We start from the raw sequence: 15,230 nt of genomic DNA on the forward strand, positions 1-15,230 counted from the left end.
GCTGGTGATCTGTTTCACCATAGATAATATACATGCTGTTCTTTTGAAACATCCCACCCTCACCTTCTCCCACAGAGTTCAAAAGTCTGTTCTGTATTTCTGTGTCTCTTTTTCTGTTTTGCATATAGGGTTATCGTTACCATCTTTCTAATTTCCATATGTATGTGTTAGTATGCTGTAATGTTCTTTATCTTTCTGGCTTACTTCACTCTGTATAATGGGCTCCAGTTTCATCCATCTCATTAGGACTGATTCAAATGAATTCTTTTTAATGGCTGAGTAAATATTCCATGGTGTATATGTACCACAGCTTCCTTATCCATTCATCTGCTGATGGGCATCTAGGTTGCTTCCATGTCCTGGCTATTATAAACAGTGCTGCGATGAACATTGGGGTGCGCGTGTCTCTTTCAGATCTGATAACCACCCTTTTTAATCCCACATCATGGATGAAAAGATTGGGTCCAAGGCTCACCCAAGATCACAGAGCTGGTCCAGGGAGCACAGAGGGGGAATCACTGGGGAAGCTGAGTGCAGTCCTAGGTACTCTGTTCTGTGTCAAGTCTGAGAACACTGCTCCTTTCACGTGGTCGCCCAGGTGGAGGCAGTCACTCAAGTTCACAGGGTGACAGAACCTCACTCTTAGATTTCAGTCCTGCCACTGGCTCAGGTCACACACCTCTACAGAAAGAAATGCAGTTCTTGATTCTCATCCCATCTTGACATTATTTCTGCATACTCTGCATCCTCTTAGGAGGATAAACTGTCAGATTATCAGTTTTCTGAATTTGCAAGCATCAGATATCAATGCCTTGTTCAGAGCTGTAACAACAGGATGATTAGCCTAAGTCACAAGGTTTTCACTCTAATAGAACAGAATTCATTCTTCTGAAGAGAAAGCTCAACATCTGGGAGAAGGTGCTTCCATATCACATTTTCTTGAACAAATAGTTCAGGTGAACTGATCACTGTCTGATTGACCCTGATCCATGAAATAGTAGAGAAAGTACCTTTTAGATTCATAAAGCTGAAGGGGGCATTAGTCTGCTAGGGCTGCCATACAAAGACCACAGAGCAGGCGACTTAAACAACAGAGACTTATTTCTTCACAGCCCTGGAGGCTGGAAGTCTGAGGTCAAGATGTCGGCAGGATTGGCTTCCTCTGAGGTCTCTCTCCTTGACTTGGAGATGCTGTCTTCTCTCTGTGTCTCACATGGTCTTCCCTCTGTGTGAGCCTGTGTCCTGGTCTCTTCTTATAAGAATTCTAGTCTGTTAGATTAGGACCCACCTGTATGACTTCAGTGTAACTTTAATGCCTCTTTAAAGACACTGTCTCAAACAGTCACATTCTGAGGTACTGGGGGGTTTAGGACTTCAACATGTAAAATTGGAGGGGACACAGTTCAGCTCAAAGAATGAATGCCTGTCATCTACTCTGTTCTGTGATGAAGCAGATCTGGTTGAGGTTTTTTGAAGTTTCTTTGTTCCCTGTGTGTAACAGAGGTGTCATTTTGTCTATTCATGAAATCACCTAATAGAGCCCAGAAGTTATAAAATCCTCATATTTGAGTTCTGGGAGCCCGGACCTGTTTGAACAGATGGAAGAGGCACTTAGCATCCCCTTGGCCTTGTGATCCCCAAGGTCTCTGAGCCTCAGGTCCTCACCTGTGTGTAGAGCAGGGATTACAGCCCTGCCGGCTTCTTCACACTTATTACAGGGATCAGATGAGAGAGCAGATGCTTAAGGGCTTTGAGAATATAGAGCATTTTACAGTATAAAAGTGGGATCATTTTTTAAAAGGCTGTAGACAGAAGACTTGCCTTCCAGTAATAAAAAAAATACACCTATAGTTTTAAGTAGCTTTAGAGACTCTAAATCAAGGGCCCCCATCTGCCGGGCCAGACTGGTATGGGCCGTGGGCCGTTAGGGACTGGGCCACACGGCAGGAGGTGAGTGATGTACCAAGGAGCAAAGCTTCAGCTGCTGCCCTCATTGTTCACTTTACACCTGACCCTCCTCTTTCTCGCCCTGTCTGTGGAAAACGTGTCTTCCATAAACTGGGTCCCTGGTGCCAAAAAGGTTGGGGACCACTGCTCTAAACAGTTAAAATGTATTTATAATAATATATTTTAAAATACATGGCTTATCTAATGCTACAAAATTTTAAAACTTTTAAAAATACTTTTTAAAAATTTATGAACAAAAAGTAAATCACTCTCTACTCCTGTCATCACACAGCTCCCCCACAAGGTGGAGCCCCAGCACCGCTGTTGACTGTTCTGTTGAGATGTTCTGTGTATCAAGAAGAACTTGGGAATATGCGGTCTTCCTGTTTCTAAGCACAAATAGCTGTTCTTTCTCTTTTTTTCACTTAATGTTGTATCTCAGATTTTATCAACGCATATGGTTATCTCAGGGCTTTCCTGGTAGCTCAGACGATAAAGCGTCTGCCTACAATGCTGGAGACCCGGGTTCGATCCCTGGGTCGGGAAGATCCCCTGGAGAAGGAAATGGTAACCCACTCCAGTATTCTTGCCTGGAAAATCCCATGGACTGAGGATCCTGGTGGGCTGCAGTCCATGGGGTCGCAAAGAGTCGGACAGGACTGAGCGACTTCACTTCACTTCACTATGATTATCTCATTCTTTTTAATGACTACGTGTGTGTGTTAGTCGCTCAGTCCTGTCCGACCCTTTGTGACCCCATGGACTGTAGCCCACTCGGTTCCTTTGTCCATGGGATTCTCCAGGCAAGAACATAGTATTATGCTTTCTCCATTTCCTACTCCTTATTTTCGATGCTTGTCAATCAGAGTTTATAAAATACAGGGATTACACCCCGATATTAACACCCAAATTTGTTGTGCTCATTTTATGTGTGAAAATGAGAAACACTTGGGCAGACACTATTAATAGATTTCCCAGCCTCTTTGTCACCTTGTTTTTAATTTCTCTGCAGGCTTTGAGTTAGTAAAATGATTTTGCTTATCAATTTACTCTCATGATAAAGCATATCTGTGAATCAGAATGACCAGAAATCAAGTGTACCTACAGGTTGTTTGGCATTAAATCCAGCCCCAATGAAGGTTTTAATGGGGCTACTTCCTCCATTGAATAAATACACCCCTGGTTTTTCCTATTGTTTCTCTAGTAGTGATATGATTTGCTTCACATGAAGCAGTGGACCTAAGAATGTGTTGCCTTAGGAGAAGGACTTTAAAACTCATAAATATGTGTTTTCCCCCCCCCCCCTCAGGTGCACTCTGAAAGGAAATAACCAGATATCACTCACAGTGACTGTGTGGTTATGAATATTATGAATGACAAGTGGACAACCCTCAGCCTTCACAATTTTTGAGTCAACTATGTGATTCTACCATGAGTTCATGTCTATTCCAAAGGCATTTTTCCAACAGGTTTCTGCACTGCATAAATTATATTATACCTTTTTTTACACCAGCAACAGATATTTATATATTACAAATATTAATCTATAATTTTTTCTCCAACTTCACTCAGTGGGTTCAAGCTCTTGAAAAAGGATTTGTTATGTTTATTTATATGTAATACTATTTTCTTTTTCATCCAGATCAGCGGTGCAGGCCACCAATAAGAGCTGGTTTTGTGTCTTGAGAGATTCTGGAGCCAAACTCATTTTCTAAGATTTGAGACAAAGTTCTCACAGATGTTTTTGTTGTTGTTGTTGTTGTTCCCAGAATTACATATTACTTTCTAATTATATTAGGGATTCTTGAAGACTGTGTGATGATGCTGTTTTGTATCACCACTTCCTTTAACAGAACTACGATCCATTTTCCATTCAAAGACCTCTGGTTAAAATACTACAGAGAAAAATAATAGGAAAAACATACAGTAATGTAGTTTAAGTGACATTATAGGAGAGAGAGGTGTCATCCTCCAAAACACATATGGTTAAAATACAGAAGGACAATATTGTACATTCATCTCCTGTGTCCCCGGCATTGCAGGCAGATTCTTTACCACTGAACCATTGGGGAAGCCCTCTAAAAGAGAAGGAAGAGAAAATATTCTTTATCAAAGTAGGAACCCTTCCGGGGGATTTGTTAATGAAGGACAGACATGTTCTAGACTGTCTTCTAGACAGAGGATTTTATTTTTTACATTGAAAAAATTGTGGTAAAATATATATAACATAAAATTTACCATATAGCCATTTTTAATCACACAATTCGGTGGCATTAATCACACTCATAGTGTTGTGCAGCCATCATTGTCTGGGTAGCTTGATAATTATGTGCTTCCTATTCAGTGTGTTATTTCTACAGAGTCATTTTGGTAAATTTCATTTTTCTTTTCTTTTTTTTTAAATTTCATTTTTCTAGAATGGATCTGTTTCCTGTGAGTTTTGAGCTTGATTGGCATAAATTTATTCACAATATCTTACATGTTTAATCTCTGCAGCTTCTCTGTGTTCTTTGGGCTTTTAATTTTCTTTGAACCTTCTCTTTTTTATGAGTAATCTTGTATAACTTTTTCCTGTTTTTAAAGAATCAACTTTTTGCTTGATTGATGCTCTGTTTTTCCTTCTAGTTCATCATATCATTCTTTCTTTCTTTCAACTTTTCCTTTTTGAGATTTTTTTCTCTAAATTCTTAAATTGCAAACAGATTAATAACATCATTATTTTTCTAACCTAAGTATATAAAGCTGACATTTTTTCTGAGATCCACTTTAGCTACAGCCTACAAGTTTTGATACTGACACCAATCATTAGCCAAAGTATTATGTATTTTCTAATTCCTAATTTAATTCATTAACTATATCTTTTACCCATGAGTTATTCATAAGTATAATGTTCTCTAAATTTCAAATGCTATTGGCTTTTTTCTATTAGATTGAACATGTGGAGCTGCTAACATTCAGCCTTTTATATAAAATGGCACTTTCATGTGTTTCAGCATAATAGTTTTCTTTTATTAATATATAACTTAATTTTTTTTGGTCAGACAACATTAGGTTGTGGATTTTAAACCAAAGGTAATGATATTCACACAAAAAGTCCTTGTTTCCACCATTTTGTATTTTATTTGGGGGTTTTAAAATGTTATAAGTACATGTGTAACCAGTAATTTTCAAATAAAAGTCCTCCCTGAGTACTGGAATGTTTTCTGATACATGTTGCAGGCTGGTTCTCTGAAATGCAGACTCAGATGGAGTTTAGTTCTTGGATGTTTATCAGGGGTGCCCTTGGAATCAACACTGTGGAATCAGGAGGAAAGAAACAGGATAGGCAGAAGGAAAGATCAAGCTGGATCACTGGCTGGATGACCTTAACTGATCCCATGGGGCGTCTGGAGTGAAGAAGGCCCATCAGAGTTGTCCTGACACATCCAATGGCCAGGTCTTTATACCTCCACCTGGAAGGGTCGTTGCATGCAGGCTTGTGGTTTAAGGTTGCCCACTGGCAGCACCTCCAGCAGGTAGGTCTGAACAGCTCATCTCCATGTCCCCCCCACATCCTGTGTCACAGCTCTAAGGTAGGTGATAAAGATGTACTGTGGGGGAGACTCTTGATGACTGATGTGTAAGTCAAAATGATGACTTAGTGATTCTCCTCAATACCTTCTGGTTTAAAAAATAGAGGAGAAGATCCATGAAGGGGAGAAATCTCATTTTCTGGGGTCAGCCCATTTGTCACCTCTTCTAGCAAGTCACCTTAAGATCAGTCATCATCCTAGTAACTTGTATTTCTGTAATACCCTGAGCACCTCTCGTTTGTTAAACTGAACCATACTTGGTTAGTGTCCTGTTGTCATCCAGTGTGGTGATTTTTAAACAAGGGGCCCTGTTCTTTCCAAGTTACATCCTAGTAACTTGTATTTCTGTAATACCCTGAGCACCTCTCGTTTGTTAAACTGAACCATACTTGGTTAGTGTCCTGTTGTCATCCAGTATGGTGATTTTTAAACAAGGGGCCCTGTTCTTTCCATTTCCATGTAGCCTGCCCTGACTATGAGTATTCATATGGTTGGTTTTCTCACTAAACCAAGTGAGAAAACGACTTGTAACTGTGCCCTATTCACTTTTTAATTGCATCTTTCAGCACAGTATCTGTTACATAGGGGGCACTCAGTAAATGTTTTCTGAATGAATAAATGATGACTGAGAACAAACCTTCATTGTCAACATTATAATTTTGGAATTCTAAGAAGTAGCCTAGGATAACAGAAAGCCCTGGTTTTGCAATCAGAAACACTGGCTTGCCTGTCAGGTCTTTCTGTGCTCCTCACCAGTGGTGTGGGTGCCCAAAGAATGTACTGTCCAGAGTGGGACATTTGAGAGTGAAAGGAAAGCAGTTACCAGCCAGAGTGCCAGGGAGAAAAACTGGCACCATCCTTGACAAAATGGACTATGGACACCCTTCAACCATGTAGCTTTAGTCTAAAAACAATTCTGTGCGTGTATTTATATAGATTCGATTCTTGAATCAGCAGCATGGTCCTAGTGTTGAAGAGGGTACCTAGAAACACAACAGGTTTCTTAAAATCAAGATTTCATGTATACATTATTAATTTTCATTTTAAAACAGAATATGGGTTAACTGAGTTTTTGTTTTTTAAACCTAATGTTCTAAGGAAAAAAAATTTTTTCAAAGACCAAACCAGCAGTGTGTGTTGAAAACTGGGAGAAATACGTATTTATTTGAATTTAGACCTAAAAAATAATATTACTAGAAGGAATAACATGCCCCAGCCCTATGAGACCTTGTTCTATACACCAGAACCATGTGACCTGCCATAATCAAATTGGGATTGTGTGATATTTTTAAGAAGAACAAGGTTAAAACTTAGATACACTAAGAATGTTCTACATGAAGTTTACATTGGAGGGTTCTGACTAACTTCACTCTTTCACTCAGCAACGATGCTCACAATTATCCACCTAATAGGTGGAGGCTTTGGGTATTTCAAACCAGTGTTTGATCCAATAGTTAATCACATTTAATTCTGGAGGATATTATGTGAGAAAAATTTTTTAAATTACATTTTGCAGACTACCTAGACAAAAAAACGAGTCTCCGAGATGGAGTTTATAGCACATTAGAACTTTTGTAAGTAAATAACAATAAACAGTATGTTGAGGATTTTTAAACCCTACATTTTGCAACAATAAAAACTTTTTAAAAATCCATGAGTTTATTCTTATTCCAATAAGACATAAAATAGATAGGAGGAGGGGAAAGATTTTTTTATTTACAGTAGAAAGGCAACTCACAAATGTAGACAGATTGAGAGAAAAGTACCATATTGGAGCCATTTTCAGAAATAATTCAGACAAAATTCATCATTGACTGAACATATGTTGAATGTTTGGGGGTTGGAAGAGACACAGCATTTTCATGGACTCAAAATATCTTCTCAGATTAATTCTTTAGGGAAGAATTATATTTTTAAAGTGGAAAAATCAGAGAAACACCAAGCTAAGCAACTAAATAGAGTAAATATTAATAGTGAACCTACTGACACCCTTGGCTTTTTTTTTTTTTCTTGTTTCTTTAAAAATGTATATAAGCATGGTTGACTTACACTGTTGTGTTAATTTCTGCTGTACAGCAGTGACTCAGTTACACATACACATACATTCTTTCTCATGTAGGTTTAATAAGCAGAGTGACAATATACAGCCTTGTCATACTGCTTTACCAATTTGGACCCAGGCAGTTGTTCCATGTCCAGTTCAAACTGTTGCTTCTTGACCCACATACAAGTTTCTCAGGAGACAGGTAAGGTGGTCTGGTACTCTCATCTCTTTAAGTTTTCCAATTTGTTGTGATCTACACAGTCAAATCACCTCATGGGAAATAGATGGAGAGACAGTGGAAACAGTGTCAGACTTTATTTTTTGGGGCTCCAAAATCACTGCAGATGGTAACTGCAGCCAGGAAATTAAAAGATGTTTACTTCTTGGAAGGAAAGTTATGACCAACCTACACAGCATATTAAAAAGCAAAGACATTACTTTGCCAACAAAGGTCCGTCTGGTCAAGGCTATGGTTTTTCCAGTGGTCATGTATGAATGTGAGAGTTGGACTGTGAAGAAAGCTGAGTGCTGAAAAATTGATGCTTTTGAACTATGGTGTTGGAGAAGACTCTTGAGCGTCCCTTGGACTGCAAGGAGATCCAACCAGTCCATCCTAAAGGAGATCAATCCTGCGTGTTCATTGGAAGGACTGATGCTGAAGCTGAAACTCCAACACTTTGGCCACGTCATGCGAAGAGTTGACTCATTGGAAAAGACCCTGATGCTGGGAGGGATTGGGGGCAGGAGGAGAAGGGGACGACAGAGGATGAGATGGCCGGATGGCATCACCAACTCGATGGGCATGGGTTTTGGTAGACTCTGGGAGTTGGTGATGGACAGGGAGGCCTGGCGTGCTGCGATTCACGGGGTCGCAAAGGGTCAGACACGACTGAACGACTGAACTGAACTGAACACAGTCAAAGGCTTTAGTGTAGTCAATGAAGCAGCAGTAGATGTTTTTCTGAGCAGAAACCATAAGGCCCACAAATCCTGGAAATGGACTTTCTGGTCCTTAACAGGAAAACTCTGCCCACCCTGCCCTAGGGCTCAGCTGTTCTAAGTGCCGTCCTGTGGACCAGCAGCATTGGCTTGCCCTGTGAGGCTGTTAGAACACAAAATCTTGTCTCAACGCCAGACCTACTGACTCAGAATCTCTAGAACCCAGGTGAGTCCTGCTCACAGTACAGTTTGAGAAGCGCTGGTCTAGAGGCCCTGCTCGGGTCATCTTGTGGTTGTACCTCCCCCATGTGCAGCAGCCAGAGAGGACCAGGGGGTGTGGCCACCTGGAGCCCCGCCCCCTCCAGGCAGCGCTCTGAGCACCTGGACCCCAGAATCCCTGCTCCCATCCCCAGTGCAGGCCTCCCTCCTGGGGCCCATCTCCCAGCCAGACAGGTGGTCAAGACGCAGCTGTTTATGGGGCAGAAGAGGGTGGCCTGAGCTTGGACTTGAAGGCTGCAATGCTCTTGCTTGAGCAGCAGATTCCTCAGGGCACAGAGAGAGTCAGAACCCGAGGTGGGGAGAGCGGGGGGAGGGCTGGGGGCTGGGGCAGCCCCTCCCTCTGCTGTCTTGCCTTCTGGCTCCAAACTCCAGGGTCCAGGAATCCCAGCCTGCCAGGTGGTTATGAGTGTGTACTTGACAGTGTGTTAGTTTGATTTATAGCTTTTAAATATGTAAACATAAAGGATGGGCTTCATTATACTGTTGACCCAGGGCCCACAGATGCGAGTGGCAGGTCTGTTAAATGCTTCTCAGAATGTTCTCAGGGGACGCCCATACATCCCAATCCACTGGGATGTTGGATCAGATCTTGGGGGCTGGAGCCTAGGGCTCTGCATTCTGACCCCTCCCCTGGTGACTCTGATCCACAGCAGAGCTACAGGAGCACTTGTAATGGAGGGGCGTGGGGCGTGAAGAGCTGCCCTGAGTGGCGGGAAGTGTCAGGAGAAGAGAGGGAGGTCCCAGGTCAGAGGAAGGTGCTGACCACGAGCTCACACCTTTCCTGCTCCTCTCATGATTCTCCTCACAACCTAGCCTGACCCCACCCCCGGGAGTTGGCTGCAGGGAGAAGCTGCTAGGACGGGGCAAGGGTGTCCTCCTGCCGACCGTGGTGCTCTCAGGGGCTGCCCTGCAGAAGGAAGGACCTGAGTCGAGGCAATAGGACCAAAGGGGCTGCGGGCCCCTGGAGAGACCACACGGACCCACCCAGGGAGTCAGGCTGAAGCTGCTGAGCAGATCTTTGGGCAGGAAGATCTCCAGGTCCCACGGCACACGGGTGGAGCGGGCTCAGGGGCTGCATCTGTCAGTCAGGAGTCTTATGACCTCTAGCAAGGTCCTTAAGCTCTGTAAGATGGTGGGGGTCCTAACATCCTAATACCCTCTGAGCTTGTGTTAAAATTAAACATGATGGTCTTTCTTTCAGGCCCATGGTGCTGGTAGGATGAGCAAGTGTCACAGTCTTTGCCAGGAAGCTCTGTAGCCGCCGACGAGCCCGGAAGCGGCATGGTAACAGTACAAGAAAGCCCATTTGGGCACAGCCCTTTTAGACGCACTTCTCATGCCAAGAGAATTGTGCTCGAAAAAATAGGGGTTGAAGCCAAACAGCCAAATTCTGCCATCAGGAAATGTGTCAGGGTTCAGTTCACCAAGAATGGCAAAAAATCACAGCCTTTTGTACCCAGTGATCGTTGCTTGAATTTTATTGAGGAAAATGATGAAGTTCTGGTTGCTGGATTTGGTTGCAAAGGTCATGCTGTTGGTGACTTTCCTGGAGTCCACTTTAAGGCTGTCAAAGTAGCCAGTGTCTCTTTTTTGGCCTTACACAAACGCAAGAAGGATAGACCAAGATCATAAATGTTGATGATGAAAGAATGATAGTAATAAATTTTCATATACAAAAAAAATTAAATGGGATATGATAGTTAAGCAAAAGCACATTCTTGTCACACAGAGCAGAATAAGGGGCAGCTGCTGTTTATTGGGACGCTCATTACATTACACCTCTGTACTTCTTGATGCTCGCTATCATAGGCACTTGTCACTACCTGTGTTCAGTCATGTCCAACTCTTTGTGACCCTATGACTGTAGCCCACCAGGCTCCTCTGTTCATGAGATTTTCCAGGCAAGAATAGAATACTGGAGAGGGTTGTCGTTTCCTCCCCCAGGGCTTCTTCCCGACTCAGGGATCAAACTTGCAGCTCCTGTGTCTCCTGCATTGGCAGGCAGATTCTTTATCACTGAACCTGGGGATTACCTGTCACTAGCCTAGAAAATCCCATGGACTGAGGAGACAGGTTCAGGCTACTGTCCATGGGGTCGCAAAGAGTCAGACACAACTGAGCGACTTCACTTTTTAACTTTAAGATCAGTTCCCTCAAGCCCCCAGGGGGCGCTAGTGGTAAGGACTCCACCTGCCAGTGCAGGAGATCCAAGAGACACAGGTTCGATCCCTGGGTTGGGAAGATCCCCTGGAGGAGGAAATGGCAACCCACTCCAGTATTCCTGCCTGGGAAATCCCATCCTCTGTCCATGGGGTCCCAAAGAGTCATCACAACTGAGCACACACACACACACACACAACACCCCTCAGATCCCAGACACAGGAAGGTTCCAGTCACAGCCGTGTGCCACACCCGTGCTCGGCCAGTTGCCTGGAGCTCCCTGAACTTCCCTGCTCAGGAGCTACTCCTGAAGTTACTGCTGAGTTGCTCATCCTGTATAGTTCCCAGGATTTCCCTCCCAGCAAGCCACACCTTGGGAATCCTACTCATAGGTTTGTGATGAACTAAGGCGGGGCTTGTATGAAATCTCCTGAGACAACTGTATCATACTGAAAATCACCACCAGGGCACAGAAGAATCCAGGCATCCAGGTGAGAAGCGTGGAAAGGCCGGGCAATGAAGGGCCAGGAAGGCCTCAGAGTGGGCAAAAGGGGTCACAGGCCCCCACCCCAACTACACCCTCTACACAGAAACATACACTCCGGCTCCTGCAGAATCACTCTGTCTGTTTACTCTGTTTCCTCATTCAGGTAGAGTTCTTTATATCCTCAGTACGGCAAAGGCCAGCAGTTTGTAAACTTGGCTACAAATTTGAATCACCAGGGGAGCTCTGTAAAGCACAGTGCTAAAGCCTCATCTCAGTTAAATCAGGATCTCAGGGGAGGGGACGGGGAAAGCAACACTTTTTAAAACCTCACAGGTGATTCCACCCTGCAACCAAGTGAGAACTACTACTGGAGGCAGAAGATCTTATTTCTTCCCAAATGGCAGCTGCTTTCTTTGCTAGAAAGTATGAAAAAGTGTAAGTCGCTCAGTTGTGTCTGACTCTTTGCGACTTCATTAACTATAGCCCATGAGAATTCCATGGAATTCTCTAGGCAAGAATACTGCAATGGGTAGCCATTCCCATCTCCAGGGAATCTTCCCAACCCAGGGATCAAACTCGGGTCTCCTGCACTGCAGACAGATTCTTTTCCATCCGAGCCACCAGGAAAAACAGAGACAGGTTGATTTCTTCCTATTTTGTTACCAATTCTCCGAAGTGGGACCCCCCGCCCTCGACAGGAGGTGGGGGTCCTTCTGCTAGGGGTGTGCCTGTCTGTGTGTGTGTGTGGGCACATGCTCAGTCACTCAGTCATGTCCGACTCTTTGTGGCCCCATGGATTGCAGCCTGCCAGGATCCTCTGTCAGTGGGATTTCCCAGGCAGGAATACTGAAGTGAGTTGCCATGTCCTGCTCCAGGGGATCTTCCTGACCCAGGGGTCAATGTGAGTGTCCTGCATTGGCAGGCGGGATATTTACTGCTGAGCCACCTGGGAAGTCCCTCTGCCAGGTGTGGCTCATCCAGTAGAATGTGCTCTAGAGGACTGTTTCCTCTGAAAACCCTCCACAGCGCTGCTGAATGTGCTTCCTGTCAGCTGGGGGCCGGGGGTGTTCTCATAGGACCGGCTCAGCTGTGCTGCCGGTGGCTCCAGATTGTAGTGCTGGGCTCGGCATCTCTGCACTCAACCCCCCTACGCCATCTTGAATCGCAGTGCTCGGCGCAGTGACTCTGTACTCAGCCCTCCAAGCTGAGGTGTCAACGCAGCCGTTTCACACCAGGGATTCTTGTCTGATGGGCTGGGTGTGAGGCCTCTTCATGAAGCACCCTGTGAGCAAGTGAAACTTGACTCAGCACAAAAGGAGTAACAAAAGGTTAGACTTTATTTTATTACCAAGATTCTACTTTTACTCCCAGGGAATTGTTGATGGGCTTTGTTGGTGACTGTTTCATCACAGTCCAGCCTCGTGGAATATTAAGGGCCCTGACTTACCTTATTTTTTTTTTTTTTTTCTGACTTACCTTTAATGACTGTTTCCTTTGTTATCTGTGGCGTAGGTGGGCACAGATATTGAGATAAACAGGATCCCACAAAAACTGTCTTGAACCAGCTAAAATCAAGATGGTTTTGAGTATGGTCTGGTCTCTGACTTCTAACTCATTACCCCTTCATTGTAACACTAAAATTCACTCCCCTCTCACCATGACAGGTGCTGTGATAGTTTCAAGGCTGACCATAGACGGTCAAAAAGTGAAGGGGGGGGGTGTCCATCTGCTCACACTCAAACGCCAATAAAGAGGCCAGGTTGGTGGAAAGGAACATTTGCTTTATTTTGGAGGCTGGTGTGTGTGTTGGGGGGAGGGTAGACGCCTGTCCAAAGGCTGACTCCCCCTCCCTTGACAATCAGTGGACAAGAGCTTTTGTAGACAGAGAGGACTACAGTCAACATTGTAAACTATAGACAGAAACAGTACAGTCAGCATTGAGTGCGTTTTTTATTTTTTATATAAATATTTTATTTACATTTTATTATTTATATTTTTAAAAATATTTTTTTATTCAGATGGTTTTCATATATGGGAAAAATTCTGAAGTTACTTATTTTTCTCTTATACTGATGTGCACTTATTAGTTCACTTAAATTTATTTATTTATTTGAGAGATAAAGAAACCAGAATTTTACTTCTTGCGTATATACTTTTCTCTATGCATCAGTTGCTGGGTAACTGCCTTCATGCCCCGAGAAGAATGTGCTTTGGTCTTTCCTCTTTCCCTCTCTTATCAAAACAGGATTCCTCCAGGAGCAACCTAGGAGTAGAACAGACACTAGGGAGTTTGGGGCCGTCATCTAAGTAGTCTGGCTGACTTTGTCCCCGTCATTTATGCTTACCTCTGCTGACCAGTATTGGCCACTAGCCCTGTGTATCTCAGGCAGTGGGGGAAGCATAGTTCTCCCTTTGGTCCTGAGAGACAGAGAAACTTTTTGAGTCACAGTAAATGTTTTTAGAGGTTGCAGTGCCCTCCTCTTTCTGGTGGGGTGTGGATATCCTTGTCATTCACCAGGCATGTGTGTTCAAAGGCTTCCTGTGGGTAGGGCATTGAGTGGGCATTCAAGTCCCAGGGAGTGGTCCTTCTGCACCTGCTTTAAGAAGCCTATGGTCCAGGCATTGTGAACCAGTGCAGATGCAGCAATTATAACTCTTAGCTCATTTTTAATAAGCTAAAAATAGAAATAACAGGCTTCTTTCTCCTTTATCTCTTAAAGATTAATCTGCATTTTACCTTGTAAATAAAGTAGTGAGTGACTGGCATCTAGTAGATAGTCAAGCAAATACAGCTGTGAAATAAGTAAGACTGTTCTTGTGTAAAGTGTGACCAAAGAACCTAATTCTGACCAAAAATGTATTCTATAGCATGTTAGTATGTCATCTGTGCCATTTTTGGTCCTTTAAGCTCAGATATACTTTAGGATTGTGCTTTCTTGGCCTCGTAGTTTAAAAAATCCATCTCTCTATGGTAAGTTGATTTTTTCACCATTGTGATGTACTGTCCTTGCCTCCAGGGTTTGATCGCACAGGGTTCTAATTGTTCTATCCAACATGACTCTGGTGACCACACTTCAGCTTGCTCTGAAGAAACCATTTTCTCCAGCAAAGTGTGTTTATATACATCTATCCTCCTAGTTCTAAATTGCATCCAGCACATCAGAAATGTTGATGCAGTGATTATTCTTTGACTTTCTGTTGGTGACTCTAAAGTAATACCTGAAGGTGCAGAGAGAGGCAGCCCAAAGTGGCAGAAAGTTCATGGGCGTTGGGACCAATATCTGGGTTCAAATATTCCCCCATTTAGGAGAATTCACTTCATTGTTGTCTCAACTATGTTATATGTAAAAAGATAAGAATAATACATACCTTACAGTAGTATTGCAAGGATTTGTGAGATGATAAAAGAGTATTGTTACACATTTGATAAATGGTACCTGTAACAATAGCCATTGGTATGCTTTTCACATGAATATTGGTATTTCATTTGCTATGTGCTGCTGAGAAAGTTAGCAGCAGCCATATTTTCTTTAGTAATACTTTTTGTTCTTTTAGGGCTTCCCTGGTGGCTCAGATGGTAAAGCGTCTGCCTGCAATGTGGGAGACCTGGGTTTGATCCCTGGGTCAGAAAGATCCCCTGGAGAAGGAAATGGCAACCCACTCCAGTATTCTTGCCTGGAAAATCCCATGGACAGAGGAGCCTGGTGGGTTACAGCCCATGGGGTCACAAAGAGTTGGACACTGAGCGACTACCCTTTCTTTCTTTCCCTTTGTTCTTTTAAGACCACCTTCTGAAATTCAC

General features: G+C 43.3%; 2 protein-coding genes across 2 annotated transcripts in view; both read left to right on the forward strand.

The window, feature by feature from the left end:
- Nucleotides 1-3,277, forward strand: part of LOC122447235 (ATP-binding cassette sub-family C member 4-like) — a 151,847-nt gene extending 148,570 nt beyond the window's left edge. Inside the window, exon 28 of the mRNA XM_043477771.1 lies at nucleotides 3,257-3,277. Within this exon, the coding sequence (XP_043333706.1) occupies nucleotides 3,257-3,277 (21 nt within the window). The remainder of the gene's footprint in view (nucleotides 1-3,256) is intronic.
- Nucleotides 3,278-5,415: 2,138 nt separating this feature from the next.
- On the forward strand, nucleotides 5,416-10,684 carry LOC122447236 (40S ribosomal protein S23-like). Its single transcript, XM_043477772.1, is given in 5 exon segments — nucleotides 5,416-5,462; nucleotides 9,595-9,714; nucleotides 10,028-10,065; nucleotides 10,068-10,094; nucleotides 10,097-10,684. Coding segments are annotated over 5 exon segments (549 nt in total). The 3' UTR covers nucleotides 10,414-10,684.
- Nucleotides 10,685-15,230: the final 4,546 nt, after the last annotated feature.

Source organism: Cervus canadensis, chromosome 9 (assembly GCF_019320065.1).
Source record: "Cervus canadensis isolate Bull #8, Minnesota chromosome 9, ASM1932006v1, whole genome shotgun sequence".
NCBI lineage: Eukaryota > Metazoa > Chordata > Mammalia > Artiodactyla > Cervidae > Cervus > Cervus canadensis.